The 26,327-nt window shown below is 49.8% G+C and overlaps 2 protein-coding genes across 3 annotated transcripts in view; both read left to right on the forward strand.

The window, feature by feature from the left end:
* CEP63 (centrosomal protein 63) overlaps positions 1–24,831 on the forward strand; it is a 121,264-nt gene extending 96,433 nt beyond the window's left edge. The window contains exons 14-15 of the transcript XR_011002717.1: positions 21,760–21,824; positions 24,747–24,831. The gene's annotated coding sequence lies outside the window, so the exon portion shown is untranslated. The remainder of the gene's footprint in view (positions 1–21,759; positions 21,825–24,746) is intronic.
* The window catches only part of EPHB1 (EPH receptor B1), a 77,078-nt gene that overhangs the window by 12,435 nt on the left and 38,316 nt on the right, over positions 1–26,327 (forward strand). For both annotated transcript variants that reach the window (XM_068201125.1, XM_068201124.1), the window contains exons 2-3: positions 21,760–21,824; positions 24,747–25,428. In XM_068201125.1, coding sequence (XP_068057226.1) covers positions 21,768–21,824; positions 24,747–25,428 — 739 coding nt within the window. In that variant the 5' untranslated portion in view covers positions 21,760–21,767. The remainder of the gene's footprint in view (positions 1–21,759; positions 21,825–24,746; positions 25,429–26,327) is intronic.

The raw sequence follows: 26,327 nt of genomic DNA on the forward strand, positions 1-26,327 counted from the left end.
ATGTTTGTCTGGATCTGGATCCAGGCTATGGTGCTGAGCAATAGATGTTTCTAGCGGAGATGGGTTTTGTAAGCTAAAGAAATGCTCAGATTTGATGAAAAGGGGGAAATGGTACCTTGGGCAATGGATAACTTGATGCTAATCAGGTCAGCAAAGTCTCAGAGACCCTGGTCCTGGTGCGGTGGGAGTGCTGTGGGATGAGGCTGATGGCAGTGATGCTCAGAGCAAGGCTGAGGAGGCTCCTGTGGTGTGTGTGCACTGCGCTGGCTAAGTCCAACCAGCTCCTGCTGGTTTTTACCTCTCCCAGCTGGGGGTACCCTGAGCTCAGCATGCTTGGAAAGGGCTTCCTGCAGGAACCCCAAAACTGTGTGATGCTGCCCAAAGGGCACCGTCGTGCTTTGTTCCCTCTAAACAGCGTTGGTGTGAGGAGCCATTTAAAAGCACAGCAAGGCTGGGTAAATACTTGGGGTTGTGGGAGGGAATGCTTTCCCCAAATATTCCTTAAGATTTGAAAGCACATTTCAGTTTGACCTTGTTCTGCTGCAAGCAGAGCTCTCAAGGGTTGATGCATGCATCAGTACTGGGGCAAGGCAAATGTTAAGGCTGGATGTTGGCTGGGTGGCAATTCGGGAAGGCGTCTCCTCAGCTGGAATGGTAGAAGGTTGGAGTGAATGTTTCTTACAGGGGTCCCAGGTTGGTGTGGGAGCAGAACGGTGTGGAAAAGGATGGAGTGATGGCAGAGTAGTCTCAGGAAGGAGCTGGGACCTTGGGTGGCCCCTGGACCCTGAGCTGGTTATTGCATTGTTCAGCTTTTGGGGTGAACACATGGACATTCCAAAAATGAGCAGCTCGAGAGGCTGCCTGGGAGCGTGCAGGGAAGGGAACGGACACCGAGGGGATGCAGACAGCAGGAGGAGGCAGCACAGCCCTTTCTTTCCTTAGGGACTACGGGAGCAAACTCTTGCCCAAATCAGCTCCATGCTTTCCAGATAAGTGGCAAGTGTGGATGGGCTCTCTCCTTCCCTGTAAATGTTGCTCACAGCCACAGCTGAGTTTTTGGAGCTCTTTTATTTTGGTCACCATCCATTTTCCCACCAAGTCACATCATGAGAAATAGTGAGAAAAACAGGACACGTGTTTTGTAGGCACAAAAGGATCCGTGCTCTATTTATTTATTTCTCACAACTTTTGAATTATTGAAGTGCATTCAGGGGAGATTAACTTTCCCTGCTCAATATTTATTATTGTTTCATTTCCCTGAAAGTTGGAGCTACAAGAGCTTTGATGAATGGGCTGGAAGGTTCTGTAGTTTCTCTATGGCTAATCTAAATATGTCCGTATCCTTTGCTGAAAAGCTAATTTGTAATTTCCTATGGTAATGCTGCTTAGTGAATTATAATGATACACCAGGGCCTGCTTTTCATCCCAGCCCTCTGTCAGGGGAATAAGGCTACCACTGGAAAACGGTGTGAAATCTGGAAACTGGCCATTAGTCCCCTAAATTTCTGGTCTAATAACAGGAATCCAGAAAGCCTGTGCACCATCTGGTCTCTTTTCTCACGTTGGGGCTGGAGAGCATCCGTCTGCCCCCAGGATGGTTCCAGGCATGGGAGAGGTGCCCTGTGCTGATGCCACGACCCGTGGGTTTGCGTCAGCGACCAGAGCTGGATGGTGCATGCAATCTCTGCTTCTGGAAACCTCTCCCACCACCCCAATTATAACCAAGTGTTATCAGTCTTTTGAATAATTGAAGAGGCTTTCTGTTGAATATTTAATTACAATAATATTTGGTTAGCAGGGGTTGTTGGGCTCAGTTTGTGCAATTGAGAATTGCTGCAAGAAAAGCTGTTAAAGGAAAATGTTGTTGTCTATGATCATTGATTTATCTTTTTTTTTCTTTTTAAGCTAATCAGTTACTTAGTTGAAATTGGTTAATTAGCTCAGCTCCATTAAGATTCTTTGGCATTTAAACTTGATGTTTCTAAATAATTATAGTTTTGCCTGCTAAGCCCACAACCCAGGGTGACCTAATTACTATTAAAGCAAGATGTGCTTTGGTCTGGCTTTAATAAGTTCCTGCTGGGAACCCTGCAGTGAAAAATCACAGAGGCAGCAGTTCAAAGGGGAAGGGGCTTGTGCTGAGCCCTGGACAAGGAAGATGAGTGTCCTTCAGCCTCACTTCTTCCAGCTTAAACCAGGGATGGTCTTGGTTTGGGAGGAAGGGAGTCCCAGAGCATCACATGGTTGACATCTCCATATTGTGCACTTATGTCGCAATGGATGGTCATGGCAAGCAGTCGTTTGGAGGAGGTGAGGGTTAAGATTGGTTTTAGTTAATTGATGAGTGTTAATTTGCTTTTTTTTTCTTCTCAGTCATTCCCCTTAATAAGCAGGATGAGTCCTTTCAAGGTCTTTCTGGATGGGTGGAGAAAAAAATATGGTATTAAATTAATCTTGGTGATTTTTAACAGTATTAAGGTTATTTAGGTTATTACTGAGATCTAGTGGAAGTTGTCCCTGCGCATAGCAAGGGGTTGGAACGAGATGATCTTTAAGGTCTCTCCCAGCACAAACCATTCTGGAATTCTAGGGTTTTATGTATTTATTTATTTATTTATTTTAAATTTTGAAATATCCAGGCCAAGTAATTAGGCATCAGTAGAGCCTCAGGTATGTGCTCATTAGTTAGTGAAGGAAATGTTTATTATCTGGGGAGGCATCCAGTCAGGGTTACTGGTGGTTGGAACTGATGAAGCTTTCATTTGTTATGCAATGAGTAAAAGGGGGGGGTGGGAATAGGTAAGGGGCTGTGGAAATCCTCACTTCCAGGCTGTTTCCTGCCATCCTTCATGAGGGTTTCATCACAACTTCAAAGGATTGTTTTATGATGCTCTCTCCTCAAAAGCCCTTCTCTCATCCCACCTGCCTCTCCAATGCTCTGGTACCAAATGTATCACATCCCAGCAGCAACTGGGAGCCAAGCTTTGGATAGCTCAAACCCAGCCAGCATTTTCCTTGGATTGCTCCAAGCACAGCTGAGTTTTGGTGTCTTTGCCTGACTATATATTATTTTTATGAGAGGATGGGCAGCTTAGCCCACTGGATGCTCCCTGCTCCTGCCTCTGCTGTCTCCCAGGAAGCCTCTGAAGAGTTTTGGTGTCTTTGCCTGACTATATATTATTTTTATGAGAGGATGGGCAGCTTAGCCCACTGGATGCTCCCTGCTCCTGCCTCTGCTGTCTCCCAGGAAGCCTCTGAAGAGTTTTGGTGTCTTTGCCTGACTATATATTATTTTTATGAGAGGATGGGCAGCTTAGCCCACTGGATGCTCCCTGCTCCTGCCTCTGCTGTCTCCCAGGAAGCCTCTGAAGAGTTTTGGTGTCTTTGCCTGACTATATATTATTTTTATGAGAGGATGGGCAGCTTAGCCCACTGGATGCTCCCTGCTTCTGCCTCTGCTGTCTCCCAGGAAGCCTCTGAAGTCCTGCAAAGCCCAAGATCTGTTGCACGTCCATGTCTTTCCCTCCCTTTCTCTATCTCCTTCCTGTTTGCAGGGCGGAGCAGGGGGACGCTTTTATTTGTGTGTCCTGGGCAAGTCACCTTCAGCTCAGGGTGGGGGCTGCTTCTCCTCGAGCCCCAAAACCTGGGCAAACAGGGCTGCTGTGTCTGCTTTGAGCAGCAGGTAGATGGCCCTGTGGGTGACCTGGCAAGTGACACCCAAAATGCGGCTGGCCGCGATGAAGCTGGGGGTACCCGGAGCTGGTGTTGGTCACTTGCCTCCTGCTGCTAAAACCAGACCACGGGCGGAGGGATGGAGCAGGGAACGGCCGTGTTTGAAGTTTTATGGAGGTTTTTCATGTCTTTTTCAGCAATCAGAGGCCAGGGACGGGCCTTTGATTACTCGAGGCCTCCGCTGGCTTCAGCCACTTCCGTAGCCGCGGGGCTGGAGCTGCCTCATTATCATCCTCACTAGGGCCCTGTTGATAGGAGGATAATTGCATTTTGCTCAAAATACATTAAATCACTGCGGAACAGGCAGAGGGATGTGAATTACATCTTCTCCGGGAAAACTGGGAACTCAGCAGAAGAGTTAAAAGGGAAACACTGTCCTCAGGGGACAGGAGGAGAATGGGGCTAGCTGTGGGGGGCTGCTCTGGGCTCACTGGGCATTCCCTGCCCTCTGAACGGGGGAAACTGAGAGGGAGACAGCCTGATGTAGTGGAGGCAGTCTGGGGCTGACCTTGGTGTTTTCACCAAAAATCTGTGGCTTCTTATTTCCAAATGCCCAAGGAACAGGATGGACATGTAGGGACAGAGCATGAGTGGGATGCTCTTGGAGTGCTCCATTTGATGCTGGCTTTGCTTTTCATTTGAAACAAATGTGTTTGGAAGTAACAAAATTGTCACAATTGTACAGTCAGAAGTGCTTCTTGAAATGGTTTTGACTATTCCAGGACCTTTCCCTCCCATGATGTGCCCATGGAGCTGGAGAGGCTGCTCCATAGGTGTGCTTGCCCTCACCACGTGGCCACTCCATCCCTGCTCTTCTGCTGTGATTATTTTTAAAGCAGTTTTTATTTAGTCCTGGAAATTATGGGCATGACCTGGCTGCAAGTGAACCTGGAGCACAGAGCTCTTCCCCAGTCTGTGGAGTTTGGCCGAAGCTCTCCAGACACTCCACACAAGTGGGTGAATCTCCTGGCCTTTGCTGCCTGTGCTTTGCTCCTTGAGCTGAAATTGCTGGTGGGGGTCTAAGATGTTCGAGCCTGTCAGGCTCTCAGCAGAGGCACTGTGAAGTCAGATACAATGAAGTTATTGTGACCAGAGATGGACTGTAAAGTGGTAATTTCTGGTGTAATGAAATAAAGGAGGATCAGTTCTGTACTGTGTTTCCTGGGGAGGGATGTGTGGCTCCTTGAGCCGTGTGCATTGTGCCAGGTAACCTCCCTCTTGCTCAGTCAAGTGGAGAAAAGGAGCAGCTGTGCAGGAATTAAAGGCATCAATGCCTTTTTCTTTGGACCCAGCTCAGGTCGAGCCCTCCCGAGCTCTGTGCATGGGCTGGCAGTGCCCCCCTGACCCCTGGATGCTGCAGCCAACTTGGTGGAGGAGAGGAGGTGGCTGCTGGCTGATGGAAGCTGTAAGGGCACGAGCTAATTGTGTTCGGTATCCTTCTAAAACTCAGCTTTCATTCTCATGCCGTGCGTGGGTTATTGCTGCGCTGGCGGCACTGCTGTGTGCCCACGGGAGGGAGGCTGCTCAGAGCCTGCCTCCAGAGCCTGCTCAAAGCCGTGGAAAGCTGCTCCTTAACTTCATTGGGCTGTGGCTGAGGCAGGAGAAAAGGGGCTGCTTTGAGAAGGACGCTCCCTCCAGCCCTGCTTTGTGTGCCAGCGCTGGGCTCCGCTTGCAGGGCTGATCAGGGATGAGGAAATCCCTGCTTTTGCATGGTCGGCTCCTTAACTTGTGGGAAGATGGTCTGGCTACCTCCCACCAGTGGGAACCACTCAGCAGCATCCCCAAAAGTGGTCTGGCTGCCTCTTACCAGTGGGATGCACTCACATCATCCCCAAGAGAATCTTTTGTTAATAAGTCCCTCCAGCTTCCTGGCAAGGGGGCTTGGGAAGTGATGGGTGGGTGCCCACCTTACCCTGTGCCCTGATAACTCCTGTGTTTTCCCACTCTGGACCCCTCCTGGCTGGCCTGTGTGGCCACTCCCATCTCCTGAGTCACCAGCCCAGTAGATTTTTGGAGGTGGTTTGCAGCAAGGCACGTTTTTATTTTGTTCTTTAAAGCTTTGCAGCATTCAGGGGAAACTGGGATGTCTTTGAACCATTTAAAGTATTCCTAATAGGTTACCTTGAAAGCTTTCTGCAGTCTTGAATGAATCAAAGTGCAAATGTTTATAATGCAACACCCACACAGGCTGGGAGAAGAATTTTATTAAGGCAGGAGAGTCAGAAAACAATAATAATAAAACATGTTTTATGAAGTTGGTGAGAAACTTATAAACTAGGTGGAGTTTTACAGCAGATGAATTTGATACAAGTTGTAAATTTGAATTCCCAGGCTGGTCCTCAGGTCCTGCTCTTTATTACCTGAAATAACATTCTCCACTTTTAATAGCTGGCTGCGGCAGAGCGAGCGCGGTTTTATCTTTCTAAATGATCCACCGTGCGTGTCTTATAATCAAACTTCTGCCCATCCTCAGGGTTCCAGCCCTTTCCTCAAACAGCCAATTAGCAAATTGCTGCTCTTTCCTTTGCTGCTACAGGGGGACTTTGAGAATCCTTCAATACATCCCTGTGTCTGGATTACTGACATACTGACATTTTTTTTTCCAGCAGAAACCACTTTATTTTCTGATAAGAGAATGTTTTGTTAATACATCAGCAAAAAGGGATTGAAAGATGCTCTTGATAAATCAGTGTTGTGCAGTATCAACCTGCTGTGTTTCCCTGCTCCTGGCACTGCTGGGAGGGATGGGGGCATTTGCCAGAGCATCATTGTGAGGGGACTGATGGCCTTTTGAGGTGTTTGGTGTCTGTTGCCATTTTTCTTTCCTATGTTGCCTTGAGAATCCCCCCTTTTCCAAACAGTTTCCTTGTGCTGCAATGCAGAGACCAGCAAGGTGTCAGGGCATGAGGTGGCTCTGTCCATGTTCCAGGGGTGGCCTCCCAAGGGTGGCATGCATTGAGTTCCTGACTCCCCTCGGTTCCGTCAACCCCTCCATGCCACTTGGCTGTTAGCAGCTGTACCTGAGGAAAGGGTATAAAAATGGTTTCTCAGTCCCCTGTCCTGTCTGTGCACACACCAGAAGATTATTCCTCTTGAAAAATAAGTGATTACTTAAGTAAAGCATTTGAGCTAATGGCCAGATTATTCCCTTTAAAATGGGAAAGTAATTAGGGATGTTTTTTAAATAGGCTTCCCACCCTTGGATCTGCTGGGATTAGCTTATGTGGGTGTGTAAATATTTAGTTTCCAAGGACTGTTTTTTTTTTCCCTTTCTTCCCCCCCCCCTTCCTTGAAGTAACAGTGGCGATAAGCAACAGAAATGGGGCAGCAACTGTTCTTGAACCCTTTCCCTGGCATCCAAAATATAATTGTAATTAAAGATGACCCTAAAAGGAGAACAAAATTGAGGTTCTGCTAGTGTGATGCACCAGAGGTTTCCTCTACGTGTGTGTGTGGAATTGAAGGGAAGTCATTGGATGCTGGGGTGTTTGGGATGATGGGAGAACAAGTCCAACCCTGAGTAAGAGCTGTGATTGAGCATGGTGGGATTGATTGGATCTTCTTCCCGTGGCTGCCTGCTAGCTGGAGGGAATTTTTGAGCTTGTTTCCCTGTGTGGAGGTCTCTCTTTAACATCCAAACAATTTAGACTTTGTGCACCAAGGCGCTTTGATGTTTAGCTTCAAAACCGCTTCTTGTTTTGAAACTTGTTGCAGTGCTTGCAATGTGTTGGTGAAGCTGGGAAGGCGAGCAAAAAGAAGCTGAAAGCAGAAGCAAAATATGCAATTAGATGCAAAAGTGGTTTTAAGTGAGTGATGTGATGGAGTTGCAGATTAAAGGAACAGTTGCAACCAGTCATTCATGCAGCTTTCTTCAAGGTCTGCATCCCTGGAGACTCCTGCAGCTGAGGAGCACCTTGCCAAGCCAGATGAGGCCAGATCTTGCATTCCCCACATCCATGCAATGGATAAATCCCAAGCCCTAGTGAGCCACCAGAAGAAAACCTGGCTCAGAAGAAAAGCTGCACAGCCCCAAAGTTGGAGCTGTCATTGATATGCTCTGTGGCTTTGGTTCCGTCCTGCTGCTGGGAGGTACTTAGGAGATACTTCTGGGCCATCGTGCTTCAAATCTTCATGCACCCATCATTTTTCACTCTGGCAGGGATTATTTATTGCAAGTATTAACCTGGAGCTGCTTTCAGGTGCCTCAGTCATTTTTTAAAGGCTGCATTTGTACTGTTCAGCTGTTTTTGGCAATTTGGGACTTTTTGTTTGCTTGCCTGCCTGCTGGAAAGTCTTCAGAGGTTGTTTAGGAGGCGAGGGGAGCCTGTAGATCCAGATTTTTTTTTGTTATTATTATTATATATTATTATAATTAAAACATATTTTTAGCAGCTGAAATTCAAACCCGTCTGGGTATTTATACAGCAAGATGTTTTGGATGAGGAATAGGCCAAGAGAGTCACGTGGCTGGGGCCAATGTGAAACAAAAGAATCCATTTATTATCCAGGCAGGAAATTTGTTCCTCGGGATGTTGTAGCTGCAGACATAATGATTTCATTTCCTCTGGTTCACCCAGATTAATGGCTTGTGCTCTTTTGTTTGTGTGCCTGTGTTATTCCTGCAGCCTGCCTTCCCCTCCTGCTCCGTGCCGGCGTGTGCGAACATGTGTGCGAGTGCCCTGGGCGAGGAGGGGGCACGGGGGTCTCCAGGCTCCAGCAGGATGCCTGGGATGGTGGGTTGGGATGCTGGGAGAGCTGAGCAGAGCCCCAGGAACCACCTGGGGAATCCTTCCTGGCAGCGATGGATGACGTGTCTGGGGGTCTTCTCCTGCTGCATCTGCGGGGTTTTTCTCCTACTTACATTTCTGGGAATCTTCTCCTGCCGTGGTCACCGGAGCAGTGAGAGGAGTTTTCCTGTGAACATGTGATGGGATGAGTGAGATGAAGAGTTTTAGACAAGTGTGAATGTTGAACTTGAGGAAGGTGTGAGAGCAGCGTGTCTTCTCCACAGCCGTGCTCCAGGATTTTTGTAGGTGTTAAGTACTTGGTGGGAAACCCAAACCTTTGCACCATCCCAAATACCAGGCTGGGAAACAACTCTTTCCCCAGGGAGCTGTGCTGATGCAGGAGTTGGCCACATGGCTATGTGTGAGCAGCTCCTTCCTGGCTGTGTGAGTTGGCCTCTCATTCCAGGCTGGTCCCAGCCCTCACAGGACCACTGGCCATCTGGGGCTGGTGGTACTTACACTTTTCCTTGATAAAAACCCAGCAGACCCATCTTTGTGGACACTCCTAGATTAGCAGCAGCCTTAATCACTCCCTTTATTCCTTCTGCATGTTTGCCTTTCAAAAGTCATGTGATAGGCAGACGGTGCCTTTGTGTTGCTGTTGTCTGGTGGGTCCTTGTGGAGTTTTGGCAAAGAGCTTTTAATTTACTCTGTGCAGCATGACCCAGTCTTCTGTTCTGGACTGATCTGGAGCAACCTTGTAGATTGGAAGCACCCGTTTTTGATGAGGCAGCTCATCACCAATGAGCGTGGTGCTGCCTAGAATCCACCTGGAGAAGGATTGGTAACTGTCTTGCTGCCGCCATGCTTGGCTCTTCCTCCTTCCCTTCTTTAGATGTTTCTACTGCAAACTGGGGGAGGAGAGTTTCTTCCACTTTTTCTGGAGGGGGCTTTCTAGCAGGGACATAACTCGCCGAAGGAAGGCCCTCTTGGCCATCAAGGTACATGTGCCACTCCTGCTACCATCCATGTGGGGCCTTGGGGCACCGATCCCATCTTGGACACGTGTTGCTCCTTCTTGCTTTTGTTCTCCTGAGCTTTTGTGCCATAAGGGGTGCGAGCCCGCTATTCAAACGCTGCAGATGAGAGGAATGGGAAGCTGGTACCCTGTCAAGCCCTGGGCGCTTTCTTCCCACCTGCCTGCCCTCCCAAATGGCTCCTGTGTCGCCCAGGTGACAGAGTTTGTGAGGATGTGACAGCTCTGTTGCGCAGAAGATGATGAACAGTAATGAGACCCTGAGCACAATGTGCACTTAAAGTGATTTATTTCAGCAAGGAAACCACAATCAGGGAGGATGGGTCACCGTCATCAGGAGAAGAGGTGGGTATGGAGATGAGCTTCAGGGGAACTTTATCATCAACGAGCAATGCTTTAAAAATGAGCAGAGCTGGTGTTGCATGAAATAGAGCACTTCTGGTTGTGCCGGGACCATCCCTCACCTGCAGCAGGTTGCAGGCACTTCCTGGGCTTTGGTCAGTGACTGGGCTGGCTGACTGGGGAACTTCTCCTTGGTTACCTCCTGCAACTGTGCTGAAGTTTTTTGGTGAGGTGTCACCCAGGTGTAAAGTCAGCATTTGGGAAGGAGACTGTCCTGAGGAAGAGGCGGGAAGAAAAAATCCCTGAACCCGCTTTGGCACGGCTCCCGGCATGCAGATGGCCATCCTCATGCTGGAGCCTTTTCCCAGCTTGTGGAGGCGCTGGGGCTGGAGGCAGGGGTGTGCCAGGCAGGCTGGCTGCCAAGTGGCACCTCCTGCCAGCATCGTCCTCTTCCTTCTCCCCTTCCTCACCCCCAGGGCCTGTGGGAGCTGTGGCTATGCAGCAACTCAGCTGGGCACTGCGGCTTGCAGGATAAGCTCGGCCTAAGAATGGCGCTGAGCAAAATCTTGTGATTTAAGGTTGAATTAGAGTAGTGTTCGTGTTTCTTCCCTTCTCATAGAAGAGGCTCCTGGCATGGGGGGATCTCTGCTGCTGCCTCTGTGCTGGCATGAGCTGGGGGGCAGGCAGCTGGTTGCCCACTGCTTCTGGCACCATTTGGATGATGCACCATGAGCTTACAGCAAAGGGTCCTGAACCCCTGTTGCTGAAGAGCATCTTCCAAGGTGATTACAGTTGCTCATCGTTGTTGGTGAATTTGGGCAAGGATTTAACCCAGCCCCACTGGCCTGCTGGAGCTGGCACTTTGTGTGAATGGGTGTTCGGAAATCTCGGCAAACATTCAGCAGACCAGCTGTGTGTGTAAATACCTAAATGTGGCTCAGACCGATAGGAAAGCTTTTTGCATAGGTTGCAGGATGGTTACAGATCCTGGCCACTGCTTGTTTTGTCTAAATATAAAAGTGGAGAAGAAGAAAAAAAAAAACAAACAAAGACAAAGCTGGGAGAGCCCAGGATGAGTTTCCAGCGCATTTTGGGAATTCCAGGGCATTTGTATGTGGAGCCAGAGCAAAGAACCCAGCAGGGTCTGCTGATGGGGTGCTCTGCCCTTTCCAATGGACTGGTTGGCTTTGCCATGTCCCTTTTTAATGGTGGGGGGCATTGAGTGGGTGATGGGCTTCTCCACCAAGACATTCTCAGGGATGCAGGCAGAGCCTTACCCCAATCCCATCCATGTCCTGACGGAGGCTTCCCTGTGCTGCCGGCAGCCGTGTGCCGCTGTGGTGGCACAGATTTATTGCTCTTTGCCTGGTTTGCACTCCGAGCTGACTCCATATGGTGCAGAAGCCGGAGACATGATGCTCGGCACGGCCGGTGCCGGGCTGGGGGGCGGTGCGGGAGCCGGCGCTTTTGCAGCTTGCTCCATTTGAGGTTCAATATTTCCACCTCCTCCCCTTGACGACTCTGCTCCCGCAGCTGTGGATCACTCGTCATCTCCAGTGCAGCTGGAGCATCCCGGTGTGATTCCATTCTTGCCCTGCTGCTTTCCCTCCTCTCCCCCTGAGATCCCCTGTGCATCTCCATGTCATCTCCAGTGCAGCTGGAGCATCCCGGTGTGATTCCATTCTTGCCCTGCTGCTTTCCCTCCTCTCCCCCTGAGATCCCCTGTGCATGGGTGGACCAGAAATGCTATTTTTTAGTTCTTACTTACTCATGAAATTTTTGGCTGGCCCCCTAGAAAGCTTTAGTATGTGTCAGAAGCTGCATTAAAAAATAGAGGATTAATGTGACTGCAGCTGGTCTGTGCCAGGGTGAAAAGTGTTGGCGACGGGGGAAACACCAAGCCCTTGGCTGCGCCGGGAACAGTTATGCCCGGGCTAAGCTTGAGTCCCCTGGCAGTGCTTGCTCTGAGCAGTCTGTCATGTTTGTGGCTCACGTAGAATCCCTGTGACATTTTAAAATAAGATCTAGTAAATAGGAGCTGGAGGGTGCCAGGTGCAGCTCTGGGCGCTAGGGCTCTCTGACAGCAGGGCTGGCATTTCAGAGTTAGGGCTCCATGAGACGCCTGTTTTTGTAGTGAATGTGAAGCTTTTCTGGAGAACATGGTCCAAGACAGTGACTCATCCTGAATCTCTAAAGATGTGATAAAGGCGTGTAGGGAAACGCAGGATAAATGTTTTGATTTTTAGAGTTTTCCTCACAGGCGGTGCTACCCTGGAGTAAGGCAAAATAAATCCAGCGGGGAACGAGAGCTGTGGGAAAAGGCGGGGACAGGTCTGGCACATGAATTCACCAAGGCTCAGTGCACCCCCTGTACTCCAGCATTGGAAGTTGGCTTTGGAGTCAAGCCCGTGCCCCTGTAAGACATATGTGAGCCCACTGCTTAGGAGATCCCCTGCAATCCCATGGGTCCTGTGGATCGAGGCATGAAGACTGTGGATCCTTGTAATTCATCCTAGCACGTGTAATTGCAGATGCTATTGATGTTTATGGCAGCTCTGTCTTCTCAGATGACTAATTCTGTATTTAGAGGCTCTCATTTCCAAGGGAATCCCAGCTGATAAGGAGCCCACTTCCACGAAACTCATTAGGCTTCAAATGGCCCTTGTCTGCAAAATCTCACATGCTGCTTGTATTTATTATTTTTTATCTCTTTTTGGAGTTTCTTGCTCTCTGATAGTGTGATGAAGTTCCCTTTTCCCAAGAGGGGAGCTCCTGGCAGAATGTCCTTATGAGTGAGCTCACTTGCTTCCATTGAACCTGGCTGGAGCACACCACATGCAGCCCATGTGGGTACTTGGATTTTGACCAAGATATGAGCTATGGAAAAGTAGTGGAAAACAGGAAGTTATTGGCATTATTACCCAACAATGTTTGGATTATTCTCAAGACTTGGTGCTCCCCAGGATGTACGATGGGTTGGGGCTCTGGATCCTCCTTGTTCTCTCGGCTGGTGAGATGGGTGTCCAAGCCAGCTGGTCTCCACCCAAAGAGTCCAGTGATGTGAGGCTGCTGTGCCCAGCCTGTGCTGGAACCACCTGACTACATGGACAAGGGACAGAGTATCCTCAGGCACCCGACCTTCAGCCTTCATCTGCTTTGCCCTGTGCTCCTGAGGGGTGACCTCATGGATACTAAAGAGCAGATGGGTGCTCTGCCAACCTAAGTGATCTTTCCTTTAAACCAGGCCTTTTCCACCATTTAGCTGGACCTTCTCTGAGGTAGTCTCACAAAGATTTTTGGAGGTTAAGGTTTCTCAGAGAGCCTCTGCCCATCCCTGGTTGGCCGACTTCCTCTTCCACATCTTGTGGAGGATGAAGTGAGTTACATGCTAAGCCTGACATATGGTGATTTCTGGGACAGGCTGTGGCATTTTGAGAGGTTTGCTGGCAACCCTGCCTCGAGAAAGCAGGGATGGGGATTTAGATGCAGAGTGACATTGCTCTGGAAAATGTTCTCCTGAAAGACAACTGCATCATCTGCCTGCCCTGAATGGGCCCTTGGTGTGGCTGGGTCTGTCTTGGGTGGGGGCAGAGTGTTCATTAAAGTGCTCTCTCAGCCCTTGTTGCTGCTTGACTTTGAGTTGCCAAACTGTAAATGACGATGTATGGATGGTGACCCGTGCGTATGGTGTGTGTGGATTTTGGGTGTCCAGGGCCTGTGTGCAATTATAAAAAGTGTGATATCAGCAACTGGTTCTGTCATGACAGGAGCAAATGATTCCTGATAGTTGAAAACTTGTTTCCAAATTTTCTAAAATAGGTTTGCAATTTAGAAAACAAAAGGTATTGAAAGCCCTATCTTTTTTCTGTTATCTTTCCATTTGATTTGGTCCCCTTTGTTTTTTTCCCGTGATGTGTGCATTTCTGGGTAATTCTCTGTCATTTCCTTCCCTTTCCCTTATCTCTCCCTCTGCAGTTCTCTCTCTTTTCCTCTCTATCCCTCTCCCCTTCTCCCTCCCCTCAGTAATTTATTTGCAAGCGGGTTGTCTCTTTGATTTACTGTCTCTCTCCTCGGTAGGATTATGATAAATGGATTGTATGGCTTCGTCTGAGCTTGTCCAACATCACATACCCACGCTGGGTCAAGTCCCTTTGGAGTCTGGAAACCGAGGGGAGATGCTGGGGCTGGAGGTGGAGTGGGAGTTGTAAACAGGACTTGGTCCCTATGGTCCTGACTTTGCATCACCTCCTGAACTTTTTTTGGCTGGGTTTTTCTCTTGCCGTGCATGTGTATGAATGCATGGACCCGTGCAAAAATGGAAGCGGGTATTTGATTGGGTGCTTTCAGGCACATCAACCAGCATATTTCAATTTAGTGTATCCTGATGTGGGGAGTGTTTGCCACTTGCAATTAGAGCGTTTCATCCCGCGGCACAGCAGGCAGCGCTTTATTGATAAAGTTGTTCTGTAGTTGCTGAGCAAACACCCCCAAATCTGAGCGTCATTAAGTTACCGCCTGCCCTGCTGCGATGCATCTTCATTGCTCGCTGAAATCCATGGCATTGACGGGAGATCCCGGAGGAGGCCGGGACTGCGCTGTGCAGCCACAGCTTAATGCATCCCATCACAAATTGACACAGCACACTCCTTCTCGCCTGATATATAGAAATTCCTTCCCATTCCAGCTGGAAGTGAGGGGTTTTTTGGCCACCGCAGATCTCCTCATGCTGGCAATGGCTGAGATGTCTTTGCAGAGCAGGCTGAGCTGCTCCTCTCTCCTGAGAGGTTCGCACAGACCCTTAAAATACAGGAAGGCAATATTTTGTGTTGACTTGTTGTTGTTTAGCGCATCCTCCCCCTCCGTGTCTGGGTTTGTTACTCGGTGGGTAATCCTTCATAACGAACCCGCGGGAGATTGATGGGGAGAGCTCGTTATACACTTCCAGAGCTGTTCCACCATCGTTCTGTAGCAGCAAAATGCACCATTAAAGGCAGAGAGCCCTGGGAATGATGGGACGTAATTAGTTGTTGCTGTAATATTTTTGATTGAAAGCACAGAGATGCTGGAAGCGGCTTGGGGAAGTCAGTGCTCTCAGGAAGCTGTGAAGAGCAGCAGCTCTTATTGGAGGGGAGAGGCTGATCCTGCTCGTACCTTTGCTGCCACTCCAGTGGTGTAATTAAACCATCTGGGAGATGCCACAGCGTTCCTGCTGTGCAGGAACTGTGCTGGCTCCAGCACAGCAGCGCTCCCCTCACAGTTCCAAGCAGGAACCAAATGGGGAGAACCCCAGCAGAAAAGACATTTTGGGTGGGATGTGCCTCCAGCAGCTCACTGCCTCAATCCCTGTGGCAGAACTGTATGGATTTTGTGTTCCTGCTTTTTCCCAGCTTAGTATAAATTTCAGGATATATTAAAAACTTGCACAGGCAACCCTGGACTTGTGGTTAGAAGTGTGGTCATAGAGAGGAACCTGGAATTACTCAGGCAACTTCATGGTGTGTGCTTGAATGCTTTCATGGAATCATAGAATCCCAGAATGGTTTGGGTTGGAAGGACCGTAAAGTTCCTATTCCACCCCCTACCATGGGCAGGGACACTTTCCACTATCCCAGGTTGCTCCAAGCCCCATCCAGCCTGGCCTGGGACCCTTCCAGGGATGGGGCAGCCACAGCTGCTCTTGGCAACATGTGCCAGGGCCTCATGTTCCTCACAGGGGAGAATTTCTTCCCAATATCCAACATAAATGTACACTCTGTCAGTGGGAAGCCATTCCTCTTTGTCCTGTAACTCCATGCCCTTTTCCACAGTTCCTCTTCAGCTCTCTTGGAGTCCCTTTATGTACTGAAACACCAATATATGAGAGCCTTCTCTTCTCAATTCTCTCAGCCTTAACTCACAGCAGAGCTGCTTCATCCCTCTAGGTATCTTCTTGGCCTCTTCTGGACTCCCTCCAACAGCCCCATGTCCTTCCAGAGCTGGACACAGTGCTGCAGGTGAGATCTCACCAGCGTGGAGTGGAGGATAAATTAACCTATGGGAACAGTGAGAATTAAATTCTGATTATTCTGCCGGCACCTGTGGGACTTTCCTTCCATTGGCATCGAGAGGTGATGCACACCACAAGTGTATGGAGTGGTGATGATGGTGCCACCATGGTGCCACCTGCACGTGGACATGGCTTGAAGTCAGAACAGCCCTGGGAAGGCAGAGCTTGCAATACCATAGCAGTTAATGTTATTTAGTACTAGGCTTGAGAATAAAGTGTCTTGGCGCTGTTTCCCTGTCATTCCCTTTCCCTGGTAATGTCACCAAACTTGGACAGAAGCTTCCCAAGCTGTGCGTTTGCCTTGGGCTGATTTTGCTGAAGCTCTCAGAAGGGTAGGAAGAGGTAGGAAGCAAGCTTGGCATTTATGAGCGTGAAATAGAGGGGAAAATATAGTGCTTTCCTTATGGATAAGAAGTCTTGCTATTGTTCCCCTTCAGAAAACCAAGCTGTGGGGCTGGGGGTGCCCAGGGATGTGCTCTGGGGCTGGATTTTGCGCTGACCCCGTTGACACTTACTGAGGCACATCAGGATGAGTCTCTTGAGGATCCCACCTGTGGAGCGTCCCCTGCACCCCAAACCCGAGCCCTGTGTGCCCTGCCCCACCCCTCACTCACCTGCCCTCCCATCTCCCCTCTCTCCAAAGGCTCAGCTATCAGCACCCACCTCCCTGCTCCCCACGTGTCTTGGGGGGCTTATTTCCAGCAGCTGGCATACTTTCCAAATCTCCCTCTCCCCATCTGTTGTTATCAAGCCTCCTCTCTCCTTATTTTGCTTAATTTCTATCTTTTTCCTCTTGGTTGTCTTAGACAAGCCTGTGTCTCTCTACATATGCCCAAGCATTTGCTTTCGAGTGCCTTAGGCTGGTTCCTGCCGTTATCTTCTTGCAGGAGGGAGAGAGCTGCTGTTCCTTGCTTGGGGAGAGGGACCCGAGGCAATTATTGAGGAGTGATGCACTTGCAGAAGTGTCTTTGTGGCCTCCCCGAGCAGAAAATTTGTTGTGTATCTCTTTCTTTCCAGATAACAGCATCAAAACACTATCAGGTTGGGTTAGTTTGGGTTGGCCTTTGTGTGTCTCTGCCTGCAGCCAGACCCTGCCCCCTTCTAGGAAAAAGTGACACCTTCTCATGGCATGATCGGCAAGAACCTGCCGTTGGGAGGTCTGAAATATGGGTTTCAGGCTGGGAGTTTTGGGAAATAAGTTCTGCTTTATTTTGGACAGTTCAGAAAGGTTTTTCTGGAAGAGGCTTCAGTCCTGCGGGAAGAGTGGTTGGCAAGACGGCATCAGTTGGTGTGAGATGAAGCCTATTCTCACACAAATAACTTATTTTTTCCTTGCTGTTGGAAGGATGCCAGCCCATCCTTCACTCCTCTGAGGTGCAGCTTATCCTGCCGCAGGCATCGTCTCTGACCAGGTTTGCCCAGGAGGGTGTGGGGAGCCTGGGACAGCAGCGAGTCCTCCCTGCCTGGATCACACGAGTGCCATCCCAGATGGAAGCGCTGCTCGGTACAGGGAAGCTGGTGCATTCTAATTGCTGGCATCTTTACTTGTTACGAGTGTAATTGTGAGTAGACGTTTGTTTTTGTATTGATAATTAGGGACTGGAACAGATGGTGAAGGCTTAGTTTAAAGTAATGTGTCCATTAAAGAAAATCTACTGTATACAGCTGAAGATTCTTCACTCCAAGAGAGCTCAGCTCTCAGTAGCAGAGCTCTTCTCTCCTTAATGAGGGGTTGGGCTGTCACAGCCTGGCCAGCGGAGCCTCCAATCCCGGAGACTTCTCCCGGCGAGCGTGCTGAGCTCCCTCCTGATGACAGAGCATCCCCAGGTACCTGCTGTGCCCACGTGCAGGTGGGCAGGTGTGGAGGGACATGCTGGAGGAGCGAGCCTGGGGCAGGAAAGGGGGTGGCAGTGTCTTGGGCATGGAGCTTGGCATGGTGGGCCTGCTTGATCCAGGTGGCAGGTGACATGGTTCACTCGACCTGGCCAATGATGCTGTGCTGGCTGTCAGAGGTGCAGGGAAAGGATGTTCCCCTGGGGGTTTAATTAATACCCTGTGCCAATTAACAAGGATTGGTCCTCATGGAAGGGTGAGGCAGGTGGGATGGAAGGTGCAAGGTGTCCACATGGCTTCTCTACTCATTAGGGCTGCTCAGGCACTGATCTGCACTAATTCCCTCATTAGCAGTGTTCCCTGGCTGTCCTCCTTGCCCAGTCCCAAGTGATGGATAGGTGGGGAGTTGATCCTGTGTCCCCCAGCCTGTAGGGATATTTTACAGATGTGGGTGCTGGGATCTCTATCTTGTTCCCCATTTCTCAGCAAGGATTTGGGATCTGTGTACACTCTCCTGTTGAAGGAGGGTGCTCAGCAGCCACAGCCCCAAGCAGCCTGGCCGTAAGTGCCCCACCAAGGTCACAGTGTCACTTTTTCATCACAGAAAATGAAGTAAAAGCCAAGGTTTCCTCCAAGAGGAAATAGGAGAGGTCAATAGGAAGTTGCTGAGCCGTGTCCTTCTGATGCCAGTGCCTCTGCAGTCACAGGGTTGGGTGAGCTCAGCAGGAATTTGAACTCGAAGGGGGATTTAACCATCTTATTGTATTTAACAAAAAACTCCCAAATTAACCATTTTTCCAGTTTATGGATCTTCTCTATGGCAGTGCCCTTGGGAGATAGGACATGATCTGTGCAGGAGAAGGTCTACAGGGGGTCAGGCTCTCAGCCTTCTTTTTCCTTTGCTTTGCAAATTTCTTTGGAAACATTGAGCCATGGAAGTGCAAATGTTGTTCACAAAAATGGGATCCAGTATGCAGCAAGCCAATAATTACACACTTGAGAGAGAGATTGATTATTTATTTCAGAGTTGCCCAAGCCTGGATGCTTGGTGGTGTTCAAGCACTCCAACTATCAAAGCTTTTTACTATTTATACATTTTAGCTATCAAAAGAATTAGCATTTGTTGGCTACAATATTCTCTTTAGTTAATATTCTGTCTTCCGTTGGTTGATGACTATCTTGTTTCTCATGCTAATTAGTCCACATGATCACTCTTTCTCTTCTTTTGGGTCAGTGTTTTCTTGGGTCAGTGGTCTGTGAGTCATTGGTCATTACCTGCCCCTGCCAGAATTACCTTTTACTCAGCTGGGGCTGATTTCAGCACAGTTGCTGGGTTGGCTTTATCAGTTTCTTCCTTACTTTGGGGGTTCTGCCAAACGTCCTTGTGGCCTCCAAGTTCTGCATTCTGTGTGCCCACTCTCAGTGGCACATCACACACATCCTTCTTCCCAAGCATTGTCAACCTCCCCTAGGACTGAGATCACTGAAACACGCGGAGCCCCAGACCTTAACAAGGCAATTCTACTGGAAAGGATTTCTCTTCCCAACACCTGGGCATCACTTAGAGCTTGTGAGCCGCTGTTTCACAGATTAAATCTCCTTTCTTGTTGATTAGATTGAAAGTTATAAAGATCAAACATTAATGAACACCCTTTCTTAAGAAAACCTTACATATTCCACATTTTGCATCACAAGCTCTGCCTCTGGGGTGGAAACTTCTTGAATGTGACCTCCCTGGTCACCGGCCACAGAATCACCCAGGGACTCCAGAAACATCCAAAGTGAAAGCTTCTCTGCGGTTTCTTTCCATTTATTAATTTATTGTTAATTAATTTCTCTATTTACTTAGTTATTTTGAGGTCTTCCTCAGCATTGTTGCTGTGCCTTCCTGCTTTTCTTCCAGAATGTGGAGCCTTTGGGGAGGAACTCGGGAGGAGGGAAGGGGTGAGACTTTGGGAGGGGTCCTGGTGAATATCATCCCGCAGCAGGGCTGGTCCTCGCGTGCTGCCGTCCCACGGGCGGCTGTGCTTTATCAAAAGTACATTCCTCTGTCAGAGCCCGGGGAAGGAAGCTGTGAGTGTGTGGGACAGGAAGGGACATGATGGAGTGAAAAGCCTTTCTGAATAAACCTTTGGAAGAAGTGCCCTTCCTGTCGTGGAGCCTGTCCTTACGTTTACAGAGGGTGGATGAGCCAGCTTGGGTCCCAGCCTGGCCATGGTCCCCGTGTCTCCCTCTTCTGTGCTGCCTCAGTTTCCCCTGCGTGGCACAAGGACACCTTGTTTGCTTTGGGAGAGAACACCCAAGTGTTTTAGGGGCTCTCAGATCATGCCTTGCCATGCAGCCCAGTGGCACGGGGCACTGGGAGATGTTTGCATGGCCTGTGACTTCCATCTCCACGCCCATTTATGCCTGTACACATCTTCCTGCTCATTTGAAGGGCTGTTGCAAGGATTAATGGCTGTTTAATTAGGGGCTGGGCTGTTTGGAAGGGAAGGAAGGTGTGGAGGTGGTGGGAAGGTGAAGGGTGGTGAGAGTAGAAACTTACTGAGGTCTGCAGCACAAGCCCCTGGCCCAATTTTGACAAGGGCCTGGAGTGACAGAACAAGGGGGAATGGCTTCCCACTGCCAGAGGGCAGGGTTGGATGGGATCTTAGAAATCCTTCCCTGTTAGGGTAGTGAGGCACTGGCATAGCTTCCCAGAGAAGCTGTGGCTGCTCTGCATCCCTGGAAATGTCCAAGGCCACGTTGGACAGGGCTTGGAGCAACCTGGGATCATGGAAGGTGTCTCTGCCCATGGCAAGGGGTGGAACTGGGTGAGCTTTAAGATTCTTTCCAACCCAAATCATTCCTGGATTCCATAATTCAAGGCTGGAGAGGAATTGCAGCTGGGATACTTCATTTTTAGCTGCCCTCTGCCAAATGGAAAATGACCAAAACTCTTATGTGGCGTGTGACAGCGTGAAGGTCACCACGCTTTTCTGTTTCCCAAGTGGAGCAGGAGTGAAACATCTCTTCTCCAAGGGCACTGTGAGCAGGAACAGCCTGGCTCCATGCAAAGCAGGGGGGCTGTGGGCTTTGAACACCCCTGGCAATGCCACTGCAGCATCCTGGGACCTGTTTGAGGTGCAGAAGCTTTGCCAGCTCCCAGCCCCTCTTCACTCCATGCCTGGGGATTGCCTTGCTCCCCTGCCCTGAGGCCACGCTCACCCCTGGGAGGGGTTTTGGGAGCGTTTGTCACTCTTGTCAGGGTGGGGAGTTCCTGGTCACGCTTCTCCAGCTTCGCATCCTGGAGCGGCCGGCAAAGGGAGGGGTTGGAAGATTAATCGGAGCCTTGTTTCCCGCTTGTGATTGCTGGAGCAGCCGTGGAGAGATTAAAAGCAGCAGCCCGGCGGCAGCACAGATTCCTGGGCTGATTTTTATTTCCTGACCTTTATTTCTCTGGTTGCACCTCTTTTCCTGGCACTGCTGTGAGTACCTGGGACCATGCAGGAAAGGGGAGGGATTGGGGATGCTCAGCTCTGCCAGTTGCCAGCGGCACATCTCCTCCTGTTTGGTCGGGATGCAGGAATTGAGGCAATTAATCTGCATGTCTGCTTGCTGCAAACAAATAAATAAAACCTGGAGGGTTTTCCCCATCTGTTTCTTTATGGTGTTGCTCTCGCTATTATTCTTGTTGTGTTCTGTTGTTTTAGTTTTTTTTCCCCTGTCTAAAACTAGGGAATGATGTGACTCTGTGAAATACAGGATCGTTTGATTTTTAGGGGTTTTTTTGTGTTGGTGATAGTATTTTCCTTTCCTGGGCAGGGAAGGGTCAGAGCTGGCAGTGTGAGCTGGGTTCAGGCCATGACTGCTTGCAAAGAGTCTTGTCCTGCACGTTTGCTCCAGAGCAAATCTGCCTTGAGTCCATTAGGGCACCTGCTGAGCTCTCCAAGGGTCAGGTGCATGCTCTGGGAAAGCCACTTAGTGTTTTCCCACGTCTCTGTGCTCATAAAGTAATGGAAAACTTAGGGAATAATTACTTTCCTTTTCTTCTGTTTCCTCAGAAACTTTGATGGATACGCGGACGGCAACGGCCGAGCTGGGCTGGACCGCCAACCCGCCTTCAGGGGTAAGTTCCACTTGTCCAGCTGACCCTTATGTGATCTAGGAGAGGTCCAAGCTTTTAACCCCACTATTTATAGAGGTAAAACGCTGGTGGGAAGGCAGAGGAGTCACAGTGGGAACAGCAGTGCCCCATAGAGCTGGTGTGGAGTGCCAGGGCATCGCTGTCTGGCTGAGCCAGGCTGGGCATCCTTCCTGGGCCTTGGTGAAGATGGAGCTTGTCTCCATCTCCATGCTTTCTCTTTCCCTTCCTGTCCTCCTTCCTCGTGAAGGGTTCAGCCCCATCACTGCTCTCCATCCTCCTGCTCGTGCCTTCCCTCTCCCTGTGCCAAAAGGTTTATAATTAGGAAACATTAGCAGGCTCCAAACAGCTTTCATACCTGGAACATCATCCATAATTGCACTCGGCAGTGCTCTTCCTTGGCTATTAATGTCACTTTTATGAAGTAATGAGGAACCAAACACCCTGAGGCACTTAAAACATCTTTTTTATATAATATGAGCCTTTGAGGAATGGAAGCATAAAATAACCTGACTCACATTCTCCTGGCAGAAGGAGTGAGAGATGGAGCTGCGGGTGGGAGGGGGTGTGAGCTGATGGATGGGCACCACGGTGGGACAGGCAGGCTGGGAGCAGCAGCAGGGCCCATCCCTGGGGACTCCAGGATGTAGCACCAGAGGGGAGAGGATGCCAGGCTGTGTCTTTGACTAGGTGTCACTGGCTTGGCCAAGTCTTCAAAAGAAATTATTTTGCACACCATCACCAAAGCTGGGCCACACCTGCAGCAGGCATGAAATCCACTCCAGACGTGTCAGAGTCCCTTGAATTGGGGTACTTTGCTACTGAATTGGTTTGAAAAAATTCTGGCCCCAGATAAATTGCTGGAAAAATGCAGGAGGGGCACGTGCAGGTGATGGAGACAGGATATAAATAGCTTCCTGCAGCTGCTGTCACTGAAAGCCTGTGCGAGGCAGGCGGGGAGCTTGTGTTGTAAGGCATGGTGGTCTCACCCTCTGCAGAGCAGCTCTGTAAAACCCCTCGCCAGCCCCAGCCCTGCATCCCACTGTGTGCATCCCTCCAGCCCTCTGTGCCTCCCTGCAGCCATCCAATTCTCACTCCTCTGAGAGTTCCTGGGGAGGCTTCTGCTTTGCAGGAGTGTGTATTAAATCATCCACAAAGTATTTAAAAGGCCAAGTCTTTTATCTAAAATCGTAGAATCACAGAGTCCTTTGTGTTGGAAAAACCTTCTCACACTATCAAGTCCAACCATTAACCCAGCACTGCCAAGGTGACCCATGTTCCCAAGTGCCACAAAAGCTGTATGGACAGCTTTTACATCGCTCTAGAAATGGGGACTCCACCACTGCTCTGGTGCCAAGGCAGTGCCAGGATCTGGCCCTGGACTCTACTGAGGGTTTTCCAAGGGCATTTCATGTTATTCCTAAGTGCAGGAAACCTTGAAGTGCAGTGGAGTTTGTTGGCAGGTTTAGGCTGAGTTTTGAGGCTCTGAGGTTTCTGAGGATGAAGAGGAGGATTCCTGCAGTGAAGACAGTGGAGCCATGGGGCTGGTGTTAATGCTGGAGGAGAGCTGGTTGTCTGGCCTTAACTGGAGGCAGGGCTGTAATGCAAAGCCCAGGTGGCAACAGCAAACAATGGCAACCCCCTTGGACAGGGAGGATTGTACAGCTCCTGCTCTGAAAAGGTGTCTGGTAATGAAGGGGCACTGAATCCCCATGCCTTGTGCACAGGGGAGAGAGGGGGTTTTGCAGTGCTTTCCTGGCATGGGATGAGAAGGAAGAACACTGGGCTGGATGAGGGAGGCTTTGTTCCTGGTTTGGTAACCATGGCTTAACAACAATGTGCAACCTTGAATTGTGATCTTGGCTTAAGTGTAGCAGAGCTGAGTAGGTGGGCCTGGGAGTGAATGTTCTGTCGCATTTGTTGGCAGCGTGAGGAGGACCCTGCTTTGAAAACAAAAACAAAAACAAAAACCTGTGCTTTGTTACATCAAGGCTGTGGTTCAGAGGAGGGAAGCTTGGGGAAAAGTTGAAAAATGTGTTCAGGGGAAAAGGGAAGAGGGAAAAAATCCGTGAGGTTTCAGGGTTGGTTGTGGTTCATCAGTTGTCAGGACTCAGTGTGACAGGGCAGGGTGGCATCACCCGTTGTGCCCTGTGTAAACACAGGCATGAACACTGCTGCAGCATTGCTCCTGGAAATTATCCCTGATACTGAGGGAGCTGCTTAAAGATTGCCATATGAATAATGCTGTTATGAGGAGACTGTAAACATGGATTAGTTAAAATGAATGGATTATGAGGTTGTAAATCTGTCTGTAGGACTCTAATGCCATCATAGACTATTCACAGTTTGCTGCTGTCCCTTAATTGAAATTGTAGCCTGGATTATATTAATGCCCTTCTATAAATCGAATTGCGAATCTATATTTCCTCTCTCCACAGCAGTAATGTTTTATTTAGTTGGTTTTCTTTGCCGGGGGAAATGATCCCCTTGTGCCGGGAGCTTGGGGTCAGGCTCACTCTCCAGCCCACATGCTGGCTCGGGCTTTAATGAAGCTGTAGTCTCATGTGCTGCCTTCCCTCCTGCCTTCAGATGCCTGGGCCATCTTTCTTCCCATTTTTACATCCTCTCAGGGCAGATAAGGCAGTTGCCCATGTGGAAAAGACATTTTAACATCAATTGGGAGCATTGGGGAGAGGCATGGAGGGGTAAGAGGATGGGGATTTCTTCTGGTCCTGGCCTGGTTGGTGTTTGTACACACATGTACATCACATTGTGTGCTCATAACCGCATTCCTCATCCCCTCTGGAGCTTTGGGATTGTCCTCCCAGCCCTGCCCTGTGCAGGGTGAGTGGCCATTGCTGTTCCCTCTTCCTCCTTCTCACCACTTCTCCCTGTTCCTTTCTGCAGTGGGAAGAAGTCAGTGGCTACGACGAGAACCTCAACACCATCCGTACGTACCAGGTGTGCAACGTCTTCGAGCCCAACCAGAACAACTGGCTCCTCACCACCTTCATCAACCGGCGCGGGGCTCACCGCATCTACACCGAGATGCGCTTCACTGTGCGGGACTGCAGCAGCCTCCCCAATGTCCCCGGCTCCTGCAAGGAGACCTTCAACCTCTACTACTACGAGACAGACTCTGTCATTGCCACCAAGAAGTCTGCCTTCTGGACAGAGGCACCCTACCTCAAAGTGGACACCATCGCTGCTGACGAGAGCTTCTCCCAGGTGGACTTTGGGGGCCGGCTGATGAAGGTGAACACGGAAGTGAGAAGTTTCGGGCCCCTGACCCGCAATGGCTTTTACCTGGCTTTCCAGGACTACGGGGCTTGCATGTCTCTGCTGTCTGTCAGGGTCTTCTTCAAGAAGTGCCCCAGCGTGGTGCAGAACTTCGCCATCTTCCCGGAGACGATGACGGGCGCGGAGAGCACCTCTCTGGTGACGGCGCGCGGCACCTGCATCCCCAACGCCGAGGAGGTGGACGTGCCCATCAAGCTGTACTGCAACGGCGACGGCGAGTGGATGGTGCCCATCGGCCGCTGCACCTGCAAGGCTGGCTACGAGCCCGAGAACAACGTGGCTTGCAAAGGTAAGGTTGGCTTTGGGCAACAAGCCCTTTGTGTTTGTTTTAGGGCAAAATGTTTGTCCCCAAACAGACTGTTTTGTGCACTAGGCAGTACTTCCCCTGATGTGATTTTGCTCCAGGAAGCAGGCAGGAATTTGGGAGCAATGGTCAGCCTGTGGTTTTTCAGTGTGCTCTGGTCAGTGGCCAGAGCTGGTGAGCAGTGTGGCAGTGCTGGTGCCGCTGCCACCCTGCTGGAAGTCACCTCTGTGATGTGGTGCCTTCAAAGTGCTGCACTCACCGGACAGGCTCTTTCCTCTGCCTCCTTATTTCCCTGGCAGAGCCAGGCAGCTGCCATCAGGCCTGGCTGCTCTGGGGCTGCTCTGATTCTCTGTGTTAATTGGAATTGTTGTACTGGTTTTTGTGTTCCCCAGCCATGCTGCCAGCATGCTGCTGCCTGCTGGAGTCCTGCAGTGTGAGGTTATAAATATGGAAACAGTGCTGACTGCTTTTTGTCTCCTTTTGCCCTTGTGGTGAATATTTCCCAAATACCATTGGAGTGTTGGGTGGTTTTTTTTTTTTTTTTTTGGCTGCCCTTTCCTTCTCTTCTCCCTGATTAAGGTGTTGGTTTTGCATGCTGCTTGGAAGGACGGGAGAGGAGAGGGCTTTTTACTCACCCTGTTTTATCAGTTCCAAATAGCTTCTAGAAGGTCAAGGAGGGGTTGTGTTCCAAGGAAGGGTTCCTGACAAGGAAGGGTTGGGAAGAAGGAGAATGTCAATGTGCTTAAGGACTGGTTTGGTGAGTTGTGGTGGGGAGAGGTCCAACTTGGATCTCTTTTGATGCAGGTAGGGGAATGTGTGTATCACCAGGCTTGGCTGTGATGCTCCTTGGGGAGTCCCTCAAGGTGTTTCTTCTCCACCTGTAA

Source organism: Anomalospiza imberbis, chromosome 10 (genome assembly GCF_031753505.1).
Source record: "Anomalospiza imberbis isolate Cuckoo-Finch-1a 21T00152 chromosome 10, ASM3175350v1, whole genome shotgun sequence".
NCBI lineage: Eukaryota > Metazoa > Chordata > Aves > Passeriformes > Viduidae > Anomalospiza > Anomalospiza imberbis.